Source organism: Mytilus californianus, unplaced genomic scaffold (assembly GCF_021869535.1).
Source record: "Mytilus californianus isolate M0D057914Y unplaced genomic scaffold, xbMytCali1.0.p SCAF_7, whole genome shotgun sequence".
Lineage (NCBI taxonomy): Eukaryota > Metazoa > Mollusca > Bivalvia > Mytilida > Mytilidae > Mytilus > Mytilus californianus.
This window is the reverse complement of record NW_026262723.1, coordinates 112111136-112131154: the sequence shown is the minus strand read 5'-3', so window position 1 is coordinate 112131154 and position 20019 is coordinate 112111136. Positions and strand designations below refer to the sequence as shown.

General features: G+C 32.5%; 1 protein-coding gene across 1 annotated transcript; it reads right to left on the bottom strand.

The window, feature by feature from the left end:
* Window positions 1-13445: 13445 nt before the first annotated feature.
* On the bottom strand, window positions 13446-19909 carry LOC127708018 (elongator complex protein 6-like). The gene is made up of 2 exons (XM_052212808.1): window positions 19164-19909; window positions 13446-13598 (listed from the first exon to the last, which is right to left on the bottom strand). Exons 1-2 carry the CDS (start codon window positions 19821-19823, stop codon window positions 13479-13481), a joined length of 780 nt encoding a protein of 259 aa, XP_052068768.1. The 5' UTR covers window positions 19824-19909; the 3' UTR covers window positions 13446-13478.
* Between the last annotated feature and the right edge of the window lie 110 nt (window positions 19910-20019).

The window sequence follows — 20019 nt, the reverse complement described above, 5'->3', positions numbered from 1 at the left end:
GGTTGGTACCTCCTCAGAACCAATCGTTATTTACAATAAAAAGCACAATTCCTTGTCAGAACCAAATTTTATATCGGTACCTCCTCAGAATCAACCGTTATTTACAGTAAAAACAACAACACCTCGTTAGAACCTAGGGCATTATGTTTTTCGGTATGTGCGTCCGTCCGTTCGTCCGTTCGTCCGTCCCTCCGTCTGTCCCGCTTCAGGTTAAAGTTTTTGGTCAAGGTAGTACGCATGTTCCCTATGATATGTTCTTTCTAATTTTAATGCCAAATTAGAGTTTTGACCCCAATTTCACGGTCCACTGAACATAGAAAATGATAGTGCGAGTGGGAGCAACCGTGTAATATGGACACATTCTTGTCTATGTAGACTTTAGGTCGATACCTCCTCAGAACCAACCGTTATTAACAGTAAATACAACAATACCTTGTCAGAACCAAATTTTCGTTCTGTAACTCCTCAGAACCAACCATTATTTATAGCAATAAACAACAAGACTTTGTCGGAACATAGTTTTCTATGTAGACTGAAGGTTGGTTCCTCCTCAGAGCAAACTGTTATTTTTAGTAAAACAAGAATACCTTGTCAGAATCAAATTTTCAATGTTGACTTGAAGTCGATACCTCCTCAAATCCAACCGTTACTTACAGTAAAAACAACTATAATAGTGGTTGTCGTTATTTGATGCGGTTCTCGTTTCTCGTTTTTTATATAGATTAGACCGTTGGTTTTCCTGTTTGAATTGTTTTGCACTAGTCAATTTTGAGTCCTTTATAACTTGCTGTTCGGTGTTAGCCAAGGATCCGTGTTGAAGGCCGTACTTTAACCTATAATTGTTTACTTTTTGCACATTATGACTTGGATTGCGAGTTGTCTCATTGGTACTCATACCACATCTTCTTATTTATATATACCTTGTCAGAACTTTAGGTTGGTACCTCCTCAGAACCAATCGTTATTTACAGAAAAAACAACCATACTTTGTCAGAACCAAATTTGATATTGGTACTTCCTCAGAACCAACCGTTATTTACAGTAAAAACAACCATAACGTGACAGAACCAAATATTCTAAGTAATCTCTAGGTTGGTACCTCCTCACTGAAACACAATGTGTGAAAGAACAATATTTACCAAGGTATATTCAAATGTAACTTAATTGATACAAGTACATGTATCCTGCAGACACTTAATAACGATGTGCACGAATATTATAGTACATATACCCATCAGAAAATTAATGACAATGTCCACGGCTTAATTAACATGTATCCTGCAGATGTTAATTGCAATGTCCGATGCTTGACCTAGTTCATGTATTATTCAACAGCTAGACTACTTTATAAATTTATACCGACAGTTATGGGCTATTGTTGAAAGCTGATTGATTACCCCTCTGAACTATATAAGATCCAGCTTTGGACTAGAACGGCAGATTCCGATAGGAGATTCCGCTAAGGTCTCCCCTCTCGTGGGTAGGCTGAAATTAATCAGGACCGAACAGTTATACCGCTATACTATCACGTGTTCATGTGACAATTCGCTAACACTAGAATTCGTCAGATCACGGCCAGTGTCACAGTGCAAAACAATTATTGAACTTTCGAACTAGTTATCTTTAGAACCTCTGTACATTACGTAATAAATTTTAATTCTGTCTTAGACTTCGTTATATAAGTCTATTTTTTATGCCGTTAAGACCAGGATCGACTTCGATTCGAGCTAGAACAACGCAAAGAAATATAAAACGTAAGAACTAAGCTACTTTCATTTTTTCTTTATGGACCATCAAGATATTTCTATGTCAGCGCAAAAAGTAGAAATGGCTTTTCAAGAGATGGCACACATATTAAGTAAATTTGTAAATTTTAAAGTCTGGCTGCATATTTATAAAGGCTTAAAATCAGCCGTATGTTCACGAGATGTGGTTCACACAAAGTTTTTGTTAGTTATTTTAATGTATAGGTCAATTTCAGAATTATGAATACTCATTTTTTATATTAGAACTAAAGGTTATATTTTTTTGGAGTTATTTTTTATATGCTGTTATTTAAATATAGAATCATTTTTTTTAAGTGTAAAGAAGCATCTAGTGTTTCGTTTCAGTAAATATGATAAAAATTAAAATGTCTGATACTATAGCATTTTTTCCGTATTTAATGGTGGTTTTTTGGTCATATCATGGGTTGTTTTTTGAAGATACATTCAATTATTCTAGAAAATATATATCTAACGTAAAATAAGTAGAGTACCGGTATAAATGAAGGTTGAATTAGAACCTTTGGAAGATGAAGTTAAGGGTACATTGTGGATACATATGTTTACGTGTTATAGCCATTGATGATTATGGTTTACACAGTTGGGTAGTGTGTACACATGTTTACGTGTTATAGCCATTGATGATTATGGTTTACACAGTTGGGTAGTGTGTACACATATTTACGTGTTATAGCCATTGATGATTATGGTTTACACAGTTGGGTAGTGTGTACACATGTTTACGTGTTATAGCCATTGATGATTATGGTTTACACAGTTGGGTAGTGTGTACGCATGTTTGTTTAGAAAAAACAAATAGTCTATAATTTTGGATTCCAATCCCTTCTTCGGATGATTAACATAAGTGATGTTAGTAATTAGGTGCAGGTTGTTTTAATGTGTTAGATTACGCCTAATTTACATAATGTTAATAGATAAAGAGAAGTATCTTCAGAAAATAGCACATTAAAGATTAAAATTGATATGTTTTGCCCTAAGGGATTTACAGTATTGTTGTGGTAGATTGATATTTGTAAAAAAAATGAGAGACTTATTTAAACTTCATAGATAGTGAAAAACAATGGATAATTGATATAAAAGGAAAACTAGCATTAAAGTAAAATTGAAAATTTTTCATAAACACTTCTGAGGATTATCATCAGAAATTAAAATAAGAATAAGAAAATAATTAATTTATGAGTCGAAAAAATAAGAGTCTTAACAATGTGTTTTGTTCATGAATAAGTATAAAAATCAACTTTAAATTGTTTTAGTTTTTAAGATGAAAGTTAAGTTTTAAACGAATTAGAATGAATAAAATATGACCGGACTATTTTGACTGTGCAGTGTGAAAATAGTTTTTAAACAACATTATTAGTAAGTCAATTGTTTTAATGTACTTTAATATTTTGCATATATTATTCTAGACTTTGTCGTAAATTTAGACATAAGTGTTTTACACAGATTAAGTGTCATAATCTTGGACAAAGGAGGGAATGTCATGTAGTCTTTTCATTTAAATATTTATATCATGGTTAGGTCTTGCCGGACTGTTAAAATAAAAGTTTAAGGAGCGAAATATTCCTTCTTGATTTCAATATAGTCGGAACGCTATTTTACCAGGCTAAAAAATCTCAACATATACATTTAGTCATATTGAAATGTATAAAAAGATAGGCTTTTTAAGAGTGATGAGAATTAATCTGTGGTCTATATTTAGCGTTAAGATTAATTAATGAGAAACTAAAGTTAAAGAAGTAAAAGTATTACAATTGGTAACAAAGTAACACATATAATTTTTAGTAATTTTTTTTATAGGTATCATGTAGGTGTAAGGGTTATATAAAAGGATCGAATTGAACTTATTTGATTGTAAATTTAGAAATATATTTCTTATGTCTTGTGTAAATAAACATCTCTTTGTTTTTATTATGTAGGATTCTCAAAATTGTAGAAGTTTTATCTCCCTTTGTTTTTTTGTTTTAACCAGGTAATTCGATATTTAGGGGAATATACCTAGAAATTGTTTTATTAAATTTTGCTAGGCTTGAATAACCCAGTGAACTAAATGCGATTAAACAAACCATCGTAATACTTTAATTGATAAATTAAAGAAATTTAAGGGGAATTTAAAACTATATTGAATTTCCAAATTGGGGAGTATGTTTATCCGTGGGCTTAAATGCGATCGTCATTGGAATAGCCACATATTTTGTACTGTTAAATTATTAAGAATATATCTTGGTTAGCTAAAAAGAAAAGTGTGAGTTCTGGTTCTAATGCCATGAACGATGAGTACAAAATGGTGTCAACGCAATTGGTTGGAACAGATGTTACTGCTTCCAGAGAGATGTCTTCCTCTGCGCCATTGATCAGGGACGAAACTTAACCGAAGACCAATGTTAATAGTCTCTTGAGAAAGATGTACCTAGAGCTAGATACGTCAACAACTTAGTAATTGGATTAGAGTGTAAACCTTAAAATGGTGATGACCGAATTCACTAGCAGATGATGACCGACACTTGTACAAAGAATTGCACACTTTCCAGTAGTTGAGGAACAATAGGTTATGATGGTGACGGGAAAAATATGAACAATATATACCCAAATATTGAACTTTATGAATCATATGAACTGTATATATATATATAAATATATATATAAACAAGTCTAAATTGAAAACAACGTTCAAACCTATGATTGCGTTGGATAAAAACCGCAATTTTTATACGTGTGCATGCAAAACAAATTTCATGTTAGAGGGGTCTAAATACAGCACAAACAACATTTTCCAAAAGACCAAAAAAGTGAAAAAGTATATTTTAACAAAACGCATTTGACTAACAGGTCGAACAACAAATGTTCTTAAACCCTGCTGACTGCCATTGGCGATTGCCAAATAAACAGATCACCGATGTACTTACTGGATCTTAATTAAAAATTTAATACTAAACAGAAAACAATAAACTTGCGGGAAAGATGATATACCGCAAACAAAAGGTGCAAAGGTTTTTGTACACCATATCCGGATTTCGACAATTAATGGGTCTTCAGTGATGTTAGGAATCGAAACGGTATTTGGAAAGCCATACAATTTACCTCAATTTAGGATAGACTCTTGAATTTTGAGGAGTCAAAATATGATGAACGGATCATATAAACCCGACGGCAAATATAATACAAGCCCATACGAAAAAATATAAACAAGTCTAAATTGAAAAAAACGTTCAAACCTATGATTGCGTTGGATAAAAACCGCAATTTTTATAATTTTTATATATATATATATCCAGATATTGAACTTTATGAATTTTATGAACTCTATGTATCCAGATGTTGGGCTGGCGAATTTCATTGAACTATATATGTGGTGATGGTTACCGAAAACTTAACAAGGAACTACAGAATTTATAATAGCATCAATAAAGAAGGACTATCGTATTTTACCGGACTTTCGTTCTTATTGCGATGGGAGGAATTATTATGTAACACAATGTGTGAAAGAACAATATTTACCAAGGTGTATTCAAATGTAACATAATTGATACAAGTACATGTATCCTTCAGACACTTAATAACGATGTGCACGAATATTATAGTACATATACCCTGCAGAAAATTAATGACAATGTCTACGGCTTAATTAACATGTATCCTGCAGATGTTAATTGCATTGTCAGATGCTTGACCTAGTTCATGTATTATTCAACAGCTAGACTACTTTATAAACTATACCGACAGTTATGGGCTATTGTTGAAAGCTGATTGGTGACCCCTCTGAACTATATAAGATCCGGCTTTGGACTAGAACGGCAGATTCCGACAGGAGATTCCGGTAAGGTCTTCCCCCTCGTGGGTAGGCTGGAATTAATCAGGACCGAACAGTTATACCGCTATACTATCACGTGTTCATGTGACAATTCGCTAACACCAGCATTCGTCAGATCACGGTCAGTGTCACAGTGCAAAACAATTATTGAACTTTCGAACTAGTTATCTTTAGAACCTCTGTACATTACGTAATAAATTATAATTCTGTCTTAGACTTCGTTATACTCAGAACCAATCGTTATTTACAGTAAAAACCACAATACCTTGTCAAAACCAAATTTTATATCGGTACCTCCTCAGAACCAACCTTTATTTACGGCAAAAACAACAATACCTTGTCAGAACCAAATTTTCTATCGGTTTCCTCCTAAGAACCAACCGTTATTGATAGCAAAAACAACAATATTTTGTCAGAACCAAATATTCAATGTTGATTTAAAGTCGATACCTCCTCAGAACAAACCGTTATGTACAGTAAAAATAACCATACCTTGTCAAAACCAAATTTCTATGTAAACTTTAGGTTGGTACCTCCTCAGAACCAATCGTTATTTTCAGTTAAAACAAGAATACCTTGTCAGAACCAAATTTTTAATGTTACCTTCTCAAAACCAATCATATTTACAGTAAACACACAATATCTTGTCAGAACCATTGTTTTATGTATACTTTTGATCGTTACCTCCTCAGAACAGACCGTTATTTCCATGCAGTAAATAAAACAATACCTTTTCGGAATAATTTTATTTCTGTGCAGACTTTCTCAGATACCTTTTCAGAACAAACCTTTAAAAACAAGAATACCTTGTCAGAACCAAAATTCATATGTAGACTTTAGGTTGTTACGTCCTCAGAACCAACCGTTATTTCCAGTTAATATAACAATACTTTTTAGGAATAATTTTCTTTCTATGCAGACTTTAGGTCGTGACATAAGAACCAATCGTTATTTACAGTAAAAACAAGAATGCCTTGTCAGAACCAACATTTTTTTCACAAATAGATAAAAGTTTTCTAATCCCAGCAACTGTTTTACACATATGATCAGTATAACTAAAATTATATTTAGTTATTATATTGCTTCTTTTATAACCGTTTGATATATTAATGAATTATATGTAAGCTTGAGTACGCAAAATGTTGTTTGAATAATTTTCATTGATTGAATAATGCACACTTGTTTTGTGATTAGGGTAAAATTCAAAGACACCTAGCTGTGGTGTCCACTTATATTAAAATTGTAAAAAATGAAAATGGTAGGACGAATGCCCGAGCGACAGGGTTATTTTGTTGGCTGAATATGGAACAAACAAAAAAAACACACACATTTTAAAAAAAAAAATTTTTCTACTGTTAGTTCAGGGGACAACACGCAAAAGCCCCTGGAGAAAGTAGAAGGAAAAAAATATAGAAAAAACTTTATAAATAGCTAGAGAAAATGTAGTGCGGTGAGAAGATACTGAAAGAAATTCAAAAGAAACCAACCGTTGAATTCCAGTAATGCAATGCGGTGAGAAGATATTAAAAGAAATTCAAAAGAAACATAATTTCATGAAATGAAAGATTTTAGAATATTTGGAAGAAACTGTTGAATACTCTAAATCATCTTGTACTGAGAAAATTCAGCAAATTATAAACTAAACAATACATTATACAATACAATACAATTTGTGTTTGTTCCAATTAATGTTCCCCAGGGGGCAGTGACACAGATACAGACATGCAATGATAGGACTATAGGGTGGTATATATTAGTAAAATCTGAACATCAAAACTTATCTTCGTGTTCATTATCAAATGTGTAACGTCTCTAAAGAACAGACCAATTTATCTTTCTTTTGGTGGGGTTTGGAGGGGGGTTCCTCTCGACATTGAATATTTTTTATGCAACTTGAATAACAGATAATTTGTTTTAACACGAGAAAGGGTGTTACAGGTATCATCAGTGTCAGTTGGTGTGGGATATTAATCCATATAATCAGTCCCAGATTAAATGAATAGGTATTTTGATAAAAATAATAGAGCTATATGATATTAAATTTGACCTATTAAATGTTGGAGTTAACTATCTCTGATGTTTATACATGTCTCCGGTTTTTCTCATTAACTTAAATCTTTATTTGTAAAAATACAGCAGTTTGTCGGCTGCTTATTTCACTTAAATGATAATTTGTAGTACATATAAATATATACAAAATATAACCCCACATGGTAACGTAATCAACGCGTAAACATTTTTATTACGCCTCTGTTGATGCAAACAACCTTAATGTTTTCTTTCATGGTCGTTATATCTGTCCTAATTTTACGGGAGTGAGATGTCAATCAAAGACATATCTGCGCAAGACTTATAAAGCTTCTGAGAACGTACTCCGGTTCTGCACAATTAATGGTTCTGGGGAGGTGCACCGCTGCCGTACCCTGATCAAAATTGGGGCACAGCAGTCAACATTGTGTTATAATCTTAATCACTATAAAAACATTATAACTATTTCAACAAATAGTATGCAAATCAAATTAAATCGAATAATTTTATTGGTGTAAATTCCAATACAGGAATGATACCAGCTGACATTTACAAAATATAAAAATACAAAAATAGACAAAAATAAACAAAAACAAATATACAGAGACATATTTTCTCAATGATAAGAGACACATATTTAATATCTATACATTGCGTGGAAGTGTTATTCATACTATATTATTAATTCAAGCTATTACAATAAGCTTTAATATGCATGCACACGTATACAAATGGCGGTTTTTATCCAACGTAATCATAGGTTTGAACGTTGTTTTCAATTTAGACTTATTTATATTTTTTCGTTTGGGCTTGTCTTATATTTGCCTTCGGGTTTATGTGATCCGTTCATCCTATTTCGACTCTTCAAAATTCAAGAGTCTATCCTAAATTGTGGTAAATTATATGGCCTTTCAAATACCGTTTCGATTCCTAACATCACTGAAGAGACATTAATTGTCGAAATCCGGAAATGGTGTACAAATTTTTGCACCTCATGTTTGCGGTATACCATCTTTTCCGCAAGTTTATTGTTTTCTGTTTGGTATTAAATTAATGATAAAGATCCATTTTGTTACATCTTGTGATCCGTTTATTCGGCAATCGCCAATGGCAGTCAGCAGGGTTTAAGAACATCCGTTGTTCGACCTGTTAGTCAAATGCGGTTTGTTTAAATATACTTTTTCACTTTTTTGGTCTTTTGGAAAATGTTGTTTGTGCCGTATTTAGACCCCTCTACCAAGAAATTTGTTTTGCATGCACACGTATAAAAATTGCGGTTTTTATCCAATGCAATCATAGGTTTGAACGTTGTTTTCAATTTAGACTTATTTATATTTTTTCGTTTGGGCTTGTCTTATATTTGCCTTCGGGTTTATGTGATCCGTTCATCCTATTTCGACTCTTCAAAATTCAAGAGTCTATCCTAAATTGTGGAAAATTATATGGCCTTCCAAATACCGTTTCGATTCCTAACATCACTGAAGAGACATTAATTGTCGAAATCCGGAAATGGTGTACAAAATTTTGCACCTCATGTTTGCGGTATACCATCTTTTCCGCAAGTTTATTGTTTTCTGTTTGGTATTAAATTAATAATAAAGATCCATTTTGTTACATCTTGTGATCCGTTTATTCGGCAATCGCCAATGGCAGTCAGCAGGGTTTAAGAACATCCGTTGTTCGACCTGTTAGTCAAATGCGGTTTGTTTAAATATACTTTTTCACTTTTTTGGTCTCTTGGAAAATGTTGTTTGTGCTGTATTTAGACCCCTCTACCAAGAAATTTGTTTTGCATGCACACGTATAAAAATTGCGGTTTTTATCCAATGCAATCATAGGTTTGAACGTTGTTTTCAATTTAGACTTGTTTATATTTCAACAAATAGATATAGATTAAATGTAAACAGTAAAAATGATCAGAATGCAGGATCTGCCGTGAAATAAGTCAACATATCTTAAATCATCATTGTATTTGTTCCAAAAGAGATAGATTTTACATTAGAAAACGATCATTTGTATTAAATTAAGCCTTTAAACTGAATTATTAAATTCAGCATTTATAATTTATCATTGTGTCCATGTGTCCGGCTTCAAAATGCATGCCAACTTTTTTTTGCACCGGAACCTTGCCACTAATGAAAAGAGAGGCGAAAGATATCAAGGGGATATTCAAACTCATATAAAGATGAAAAAACTGACAATGCCATGGCAAAAAAACGAAAAACGACGAAAAGGCAAACAGTACAAAAATCACAACGAAAAAACACTTAAGACTGAGCAACACGAACCCCAACCAACTTGAAACGACGTCGTGTTGCCAATGTAAGTACAGACTTGGTGATAAGTCTAATTCGATAGATCACATTCGATGAAAAGATGACAGGATTGTGGCTACGACAATTGGAACATATCTGTCATCCTCTGTAAAACAGATATTCCATGACTGTCTACCAACTCGTGATGGCGTCCGAAATGTTTTCGAAGGGATGATTTCAACTTCACCACTTCCTATCGTCGTAACCACGAATGTGACCCACCTGTTAAGACTTATCACCGGTTTTGTACTTTCATGAGCAACATGACGGGGGTACATGTAAAGCAGGATCTGCTTATCCTTCCTGAACACCTGAGATCCCCACCCATCGGTTTTTGGCGGGGGTCGTGTTGCTCAATCTTTAGATTGAGTTGTGTTCTGTAACCTGTTGTTTGTCTTTTGGTCTTTTTTCTTTTTTGCCATGGCGTGGTCAGTTTATTTTCGACTTATGAGTTTAATGTCCCTTTAATATCTGTTGTCTCTCTTTTAAAACGTTATTTGACAACTTATAAGAGTAATTTCCCTCGAAAGAAGACTTTACACATGTATGTTTTTTTGCAGAAACTATAGTAAATAAAGAAAAATATAAACAGCAAAATTTATCAGCAGACCACGGCAAGATCTACAAATCAGACATGGACGAAATCGTCATGAATTTTTACAGGAGTTAGTGCCCTTGCAAGTCAAATTTTAACCTTTTGTGGTTTTGTTTGCAGAACTATAGTAGATGATGAGAAACTCAGTCCAGCAAAATGACCATCAAGATTTTCAAATAAGTCAAATGTCTAATCCCTAGAGGAGTTGTTGCTCTTGAAAGACATTTCATACCAACTTCGGTTTTTTTAAAGAAACTATATTCGTAGTAGCTAGAGAGAAACTGTTCAAGTGATAATCAGGACAAGGTCTACTAATAAGTCAAATTGTAGACATCGTCAGTTGTCTCCTTATTGGAAGTTATTTTCCCAATTTTTACTTTTTATGACAGAAACTATCAGAAATACTCTTACTGAATTCTACCCATTTTATGAAAATATGACAGCTGAACAATATACCTTTGAGACACTAGTTTATTGTCCCTTGTTTTCATTAAGGTACAATGTATTAGGTTTAGAAAAATCTTCCATCCAAATACATTGATCCATACATTAATTTTCTTTTCATATTGGTTTGGTTCTTTTAAATCAAATAGCAACCATATATTTCATACGTTTCATTTCTATTCCGAAAAGGGGGCCTCAGTGGCCGAGTGGTCCAAGAAGTAGTCTAACTACTGTATAACTAGGCTGTCAACACTGGGGTTGTGAGTTTGAATCCCGCACGGGCAGGTGCGCTCCACTCCAACCTTATCTGACTAGAATTGCCGGAAAGTCTTACCGAAAGTCGGTGGTTCTCTCCGTGCACTCCAGCTTCCTCCACAAATAATAAAGATCTGCGCCATGAGCGCATGATACGCCCGTCGCTTTTTCAATGAATAAAGTTCAATAACTCCTCAATGTCATATCAGATATTTATAAAAAAAAAAATATTAAAGGGAGCTTATTTTGATAGATATAAACCAGTCGCCAAAGTTTCGTGAAACTGCACATAGCATTTTTGAGTTATTGTCCAATAACTAGAAAATCCCCCCTTTTTATGAATAAAATCCCATAACTCAGAAACCTAAAATCTCAAATTCATAAAAATCGAAAGGGAGCTTACATCGATAGATATAAACAATTTGCCAAAGGTTCATGAAAATTGGTTAAAGCGTTATTGAGTTATTGTCCGACATGTTGACGACGGACAGACAGATGGACAACGGTATACCATAATACATCCCGTAAACGGGCGTATAAAAACTGACCGCTACGAAATAGCACAATAATGCTGAAAGTGGCTAAAACACCAATCAATCTATATTCTGTAAAAAGGCTTGGCTAGAATTCTGTGTCTGCATAGTGAGATTTTTCTTTCAACTAAAGCAAATGAAACCAAACTGATTAAAGACAGAAAAAGCTAAATGTTGAAAATGTACAACTGTATGCAAATATTATTGACTTAACATAGTGGTTCATGTTAAGATAATGAGTTTTATGTAAACCAAATACCTGTCTGTCATACCAAATTATAAGCCTAGTTTTTTTAATGAGTTTTCCCAACACTTTGGTCTACACCACTAACTGTTTGACGTTTTTTTCCCCGGGCCTCGCAAGCCCAGTTGTTAGCACTTCAATATAAACTTCGAATATAATTGATATGGTCATCTTCTTCAAATTAACTATTTCATTAAATGTTCAGTTATTTGATATAGTAAGTTTTTTCAACCCCGAGGAACAGATAGCCTTAGCTGTATTAGGCACAACATTTTTCAATTATTGATTTTCAATGCTCTTCATCTCATAATTTAACTTTTTCTTCAAGCACCACTGATGAGTCGTATGTAGACAGAATGCATGTAATACCACATCCTGAAGCTGGTATCTTTTTTATGTTGAAACATGAATACTCCTCATTGAAATGAGTTTTACTAATCCTAAAAGAGGCACATTCAAACTCATTTGTTGAAAACAAGCTGACAATGCCATGGCAAAAAAAAAACAATCAAAAGACAGTCAGCAGTATTTTAAACACAACATAGAAAACCAAATACTGAGCAACATGAACCCCAACAAAAACCGTGGTCCATCTCATGTGCGTAAGAAGGATTAGTAGATCCTGCTCCAGATGCAACACCTGCAGTCTAATCATCAGAGGTTAAACTGAACTCTTAAACCTTAGACTATGCAAAAATATATTGTTGGTTTCCCCTTACACTATCGGTCTGTTTTTAACCTTCAGGTCAATTCTTTTTTAAACAGATGAAGAAAAGAAAGAGCAAGACTCTCATTCAAGAAAATTATAAATGATGCTTTAATTGTCTGAAAATTTCTTTAAAAATGTTTTATTTATCATTCTTTAATTGTAAAATAGCTTATATCACAATTTAGATTAAGATACATGTAAAATGTCAAACTACTTTTTTCAAGAATTTCCTGTCAGTGGTTTGAAAAAAAAATCTCTGAAAATTGCTTCTCTTGTTTTTCTTTGCAAACAAAATCAAATGAAAAGTTTTCCTGTCTGCTTACTCTTTCAAATTCTCTTGTGTTAGGGGAAACCAACATTCTATTTGTTAATGGCCTTATATTAACTTTCATAGAGTACTCATAGGCAGATCCTGGGGGGGGGGGGGGGTTTGGCCTGGGGGGAAAATTTGGTTTATCCTATAGGGAATCACTGAAGCATGACTGGAGTGGGCCCCCCCTTAGGTCAGTCAGCGGGCCCCCCAATATGAAAAGTTCTGGATCCGCCACTGGTACTGCAATAGCACTGGACAGATTATACACTACAATGTACATGAAATCATTCATTGTTTAAGCTTTTTTTTTCAATTCAGACAATTTTTTGAGTCTATTGAAAGGATTTTATTCTCTTAACAAAAAATAACAAGGAATAGCACAAGGTCAAATCAACATGCAAAAATAAATGGAATTCATTGTAGATAATAATTATTTGTATTTTTAATTATCTATAGAACAGCTGATGACATCCCTGCAGCAAACAATATGATATTTTTATCTGTCAGTTTATACTGCATTCTTCTTTCTTTTCCTGGTTTTGTTAGAGAATGTCTGTGTTTAACAGCAATCTGAAAAAGATAACACATTTTATTTTTTTATATTATAGATATCTAATTTAGACATGGTAGATGCTCTAACTCAAAACTGCTGAATTTAGTGATTTCCAAATGCTTTTTCTATTTACATAAGGAATGATCTGAGGCAAACTTCTGGCCATGCTGGACAGACCTGGAAATACATGCAAGAAAAAAGTTCTACAAATAGGGATCTACATGTACAACCAAAAATTACAACTAATAGCCAAATCATATTTATTTATTTTGGTTAACTTTGGTTAATTGTAATTGAAATTTAGTTTTCAAATGTGACTTTATCATTTTATAAATCATCCATTTGTATATGAACATCATATCTGTGCCATATAATTGCCTTCTTTGTTGATAATACATTTAGTCAAGACTGTATAAAAATGCACTTCTACTAAGAAGTCAAAAATTAGGCTCTTTACCAAGAACTTATACAGATATACTTTAAAAACTGTATACAGTACTTCTTACAAAATGGTAATAATACTTTAGATGAAAAAAAAAAAAATAGAGGCTCTTAAGAGCCTGTGTCGCTCATCTAGGTCTATGTGCATCTTCAACAATGGATACTCTCCATCTTTGTGGACTAGAATCAAATTCATGACAAAAATCTCTTCTTTGTTGATCTTGTCTTGCTGATCATTTTTTGCTTATTTAAGTTTCTATCTATCTAATATAGTTTTTCAGATAGTAGGCAACAATGCAAAAAAAATGTCAAAATCGTTATTAAAGAGAACAACTCCAACATGTCCAATAAGGGGTCAGCAGACGATTCAAACCATGCTGACTTATTTGTAGATCTTGTCTTGCTGATCATTTTTGCTTATTTAAATTTCTATATATCTATTATAATTTTTCAGATATAAGGCAAAAATGCAAAAAAATTGGTCAGAACCATCATTAATGGGTAATAACTCCAATAAGGGGTCGTCAAACAATTTCAACTATTCAACTTATTTGTAGATCTTGTCTTGCTGATCATTTTTGCTTATTTAAGTTTCTATCTATCTATTATACTTTTTTCAAATATTACGCAAAATAAAAAAATGTAAATATTATCATTAAAGGGCAATAACTCCAATAAGGGGTCATCAGATGATTTCAACCATGTTGACTTATTTGCTGATCATGCTGATTATTTTTGCCAAATAAAGTTTCTCTCTATCTATTATAATTTTCAAGATAATAGGCAAAAAATTTTAAAAGGTTGGTAAAATTCGTCATTTAAGGGCAATAACTCCTATAGAAAGTCGTCTGTCTACATATATAGTTGAAAGTGACAGTCATGTTACATCCAGGCTCCATGTTTTATCATATCTAAACAAAGATTTGAGCAAAAAGAAGCATATCTCTATCTACCATATCATTTATATGCTTTTTAATATGCAAATGTGGGGAACGACCTAAATTGACAACCTGTTTTTTTAAGCTTGACATTGCTGAAGACCATTTTATTCACATGTGTTATGCTATTTGAAACTTATATTTCCATTAAAAGTACATTTATAACATGTAAAAGGTGTTTTTATAACTTAACAACTTCAGAAAATTGTGGTAAGTGAAAAATATTACATTTCATATAAGGCCTCGATTCATTTGAAAACCTCTATTTTTTGGCACAGGCTCATATAAAATTTACTTCTGGCCATTTTTTATAAGTCTGAAACATGAAGTATGCTATCTGTTGCTTTTAATAGGTGATAACTTATACATAGAAACATTAAAAAATGTAAGTTTTGGTATATTTTGGTTTTTAGAAGCCCAAATTTGATAGTTGAAATTGTTCTAATTCAACGCCACAATTCAGCACCCAAAGTTCAGATATAAAAAATGCCACATTTTTTATAATTGGTATCATATGGCTTTGAAACTTTGTAAACTGTTTTATAATACACTAAGCTTAAATCATGCCAAGTTTTATTAGAATTGGTCAAGTTTTAGACCCCTAATAGGCCCAAGACCACAATTAATGATCCCGCTTTTCGTTGTCCACGAATATAGTTCCTTTTAATTAGAGTGTATTTTTTCTTAATTTTTTTTCTTTTCCTTCCTCACTCATTTCTTAGTTTTTTTTGGGTGGAAATAAAAGAAGAGAGGTGAAATAATCTTTTGGATGTTGTATTTTAACTGATTTTGATATGGAAAGAGTGATTAGGCCAGGTGCAAAAAGGTGATATTTACAGTTTTCGGAACATCTCTTGACTTGTCCATAGGGGTATGGATGTGTATTGGCTAAATTTGTAAGAGTCATTGGTTCAATCTTTCTGAATTTTGGATATATTTTTGGACTAGAACTATACATTATACACACAAAAGATTTGACAAAAATGCAAGGTGCAATTTTTTTAATGAAACAAAACGTTATAAAGAACTAATAGGGGAATTTAATTGTGGTCTGTGGCCTATGTTCTATTTTTAGCCATGTCAGCCATGTTGGTTGGCAAGCGGGGTCATCAGACACATTTTTTCAAACTAGATACCCCAATGATGATTGAGGCCAAGTTTGGTTAAATTTGGCCCAGTAGTTTCAGAGGAGAAGATTTTTGTAAAAGTTAACGATGACGACGACGGACAACAACGACGACAGATGCAAAGTGATGAGAAAAGCTCAGTTGGCCTTTTGGCCAGGTGAGCTAAAAATTGTACATAGCAAAGTTTTGCAATCAAAACTATTTCCAAACAAACTCAGTCAAAAAATCAAAGCATCGTGGATGTTGTGATCCAGCCATATTCATAGCTAGTCTGATATTCTTTCTGACCATACTTTTTCAATAATTTTTTCTCTTTTCATTTCTAATCTTACTGTTAAATTTCTATGTTATTGCCACAGGAAGGGAATTTCGCAATATTGATGCAAATAATGATATATATATTGATATTTCAATTTTAGAATCTGTCAGATTTTTTTTTTTTATGAATATTTGCAATCTAATGGAATTGACATGAATGGAAAGGGAAATAGTCAAGCAAGTAATATATTTTTTTATATGCCATTAATAATAACTGGCTTAATTATTTCCAGAAAGAGGCCTTGGAAATGCACTTTCTCAACAACAAAAATGAAAAAAAATAATAACTAATTTTTATCTAAATTGGTGTTCATTCTTCATTAAGAAAAAATACATTTCCTGTATTCAAATTTAAATGTACAAATTAAATACCTAATGCTGAGATATTTCCAATTACTGTTAAATAGCAATATAATGGGATATTAATGCAGAACAAATAAATAAATTTTATTGCAGAAAATACTCAGGTAAGAGTTATGCAATTTTGTTTATTGTTTCAACAAAATTTCTGATAATTGTAACTAATTAATTAGATCTTAATTATTGACTTATGTCAGATGGGGTGCAGGACATTTTAGCGAGAATTTTTAAACTACTAGGAGACATTTTAGCGCAGACATTAGAGCCCATTTTAATCCGTTCACATGTATTTTCGATAGTCCTTTTTAGCGAAAACTTACCTGGTTGAATAATACTCACCTTACTATAACCATGAACAGTAATTTATACTGGTTTAATGTTTCAGTTGTTTATATGTTCATCATGGAAATACAAGTTGTTGAAACGAATAGAGGAAAGAAAAGTGTAATTTGTGATAGATACCGATATAGGATAGACAAAATATTGAAAGACCAAGAAATAGCATGGAGATGTTTGGTAAATACTAATTAATATCAATATGAAATGCACAAAATTATATTAAACCTCTCATATTTACAGATAAAAGACTATAAATGAAAAAAAAAAAAAATAAGATTTTATTATACACACAGCCAATAATAAATAGGATGTAGTTTTTTTTCTCATTGTTGAAGGCCTATAACTGCTTACATCTCAAGTATCAATTTTAAAAACGTCTTATATTTACAGATAAAAGACTGCAAAGCTAGATTTAGGACAGACGAGAAAGCATCTATTAAAAGTTTTTTATTTATCATATATTATTTATTATAATGGGTTAAAAATATGGCGCTTAAATTGGCATTGACAATTTTAATTTTCGCTAAAATGGGTTAAAAATCTGGCGCTAAAATGGGTTATACTTTGGCGCTAAAACGTCTGATTTTTTTCGCTAAAATGTCCTCCGCCAGTCAGATGATAATGACACTGATTTTACAAATGAAATAAAATTTGCTTGCATTTTTTATACATATTTTTACATTTTTTGTCTTTTCTTTGAAAAAAAAACATTCAGCTAGCTAGCAAAATTAACAGAATATTTTAATGTAGTGTAGATCAAAATAAATAATACACTTGTAGGTTTACTATTGAGGTAATGAATGTGTGTATTCAGTTTGGTGTGTAATAAATTTTGCCTATTTAATTATGTAACAAGTCAGGAGATATTAAATGTGGTGAATTAAGACTGGGGTTGTTTCCAATTAATACATACACCTTTGAGTGTAATTATTTAAAAATCATGACAGTTTATAATCATACTGACTCTTACTTGCCTATGGAAAGAATTTGAGTACATGTAATACCATTTCAAAAAATTGTGGGAATCAACTTAGATTTATTAACACACATGTTGACCTAAACTTCAGTCTTCACGCTGAATGGCAGCCCAGGCAGCCCAGGCTTGTAATATTGCTCTCGGGCCTGTAAAAATCATATCTACAAGCCAACAGAATCTAACTAAAAATTTTCAAAAATTGAGCTCCGGGCCTGTAGATTTGGCAGTTTATCGTGAAGACTGAAACTTCATAGAACAAAAACTTACACAAGCATAAGATAATAATATAATACTTTCAAAATTGTTATTAACTGATTCAATTGATGTAAAAATACTTTTTCAAAATAATTCGTAAATAGTAAATCATTATAAAGTTTGATTTAAAAAGGAACTATATGCAAGTGTATATCTAAAATAAAAGGGTTGTTCGACCAATCTTTTCTTAATTTAAAGGGCAAATAACATGTCCAAATTTGGCAGTTGATGATTAAAATGGTGTAGAAAGTTTCTGCAAGTCATAAAAACACATAATTAGTTTCATGACATGTCTTCAACTTAGTATTCTGCACCATCTCCAAAAACAGAGTGATCGCATAGATCCAGCATGGCTGAATCAAAAACCCAACAATCAATCGTCAATAATCATGATAATAGAAAAGCTTCAACATGTTCAATACCAAATGCTAAGAATTTAATTGTCTCAAGTTCTACATTTTTGTAAAACATTTAAATGGTACAGACAGACAAAGCCCTTACTTTCACACAGATACACATATGACAGTTAATTTTGCAGCAGGGTTCTCACTTAGGATTTTTTAAGGCGAGTCCAGGGACTCGTCGTTTTTTTTGGCTATGGAGAGTCCAGGCCAGTAAATACCAGTAAATTTGAGATGCAACCAATGTTTTTACAGTTCATTTGTGCATACAAGGTATGTACACAGACATGGAACAATGGGGATCTATATGTCAGTGTGTACAGATTTAGTAGCTAATCTGTCCACTTTCTGTTTGGGAGCTTAAGAAAGAATTGGAACAAGTTCCAATCTTTCCAAAAATAAATTCATAGACAATGTATATATGTACCTCTCCATGAACATCCTTACAGTAACCAGTTGCTAGCCCAGACACTTCCATGGTGACAGTACAGTTATGACACATCCAGTTCCATACCATTTTCATTTGTTCATCACCGTTATGTTTTCCATTGTTTGCATAGAGGACAAGACATCCTTTCTCACCAATGTCTTCATGTATTAGTTCGTGTAAATAATGGCAAAATGTAATCACATCTTTTGTGCTAAAACCAAGAGCTATAAGAACAGATATGTTGTCTATGATGATAGTTGGAGAGCAACAATTCTTCTCTTTAAGGTCCTTGTAAGATGTGCTGATGGACTGTAACAAATTAATCAAAACAGATTTGTCATCAACCGAATTGTCTCCCTTGTCACAATCTTTACAACAGGTATTCCCTAGAAGTTTTAGTCCTTCAACAAATACGAGTTTATTTGTTTCCTTTTGTGTTGATAAATTTGTGCCAAACTTTTGACTAATTACATTATAATGTCCAAAAGACTGACTTAGTGCAACAAAACAAACTGGAGTCGAACTTTTAAAAGAATGTGACAGAAAATGATGAACTAGAAATGATCCTTCAACTGTTGACTCTGATATACCAGCAAACCAACCATTGATTCTTTCTGTTTGTTTTACGTCTATTAAATTGTTAATTTCGATAAACATTTTGATTTTAAAACGCGAACGTGAAGAACATGTAATTTAAATTGACAAGTGCATGAAGTGTGGAAGCAAGATCAACCAAAAGTGAAAATGAAAGTTAAGACAATTTACATAATTTATTTTCAAAAACGAACACAAAATTTATCCTTATTTAGTTGGAAATTAATGTTATTATTAAGGATTTTTAAACCATAAATAA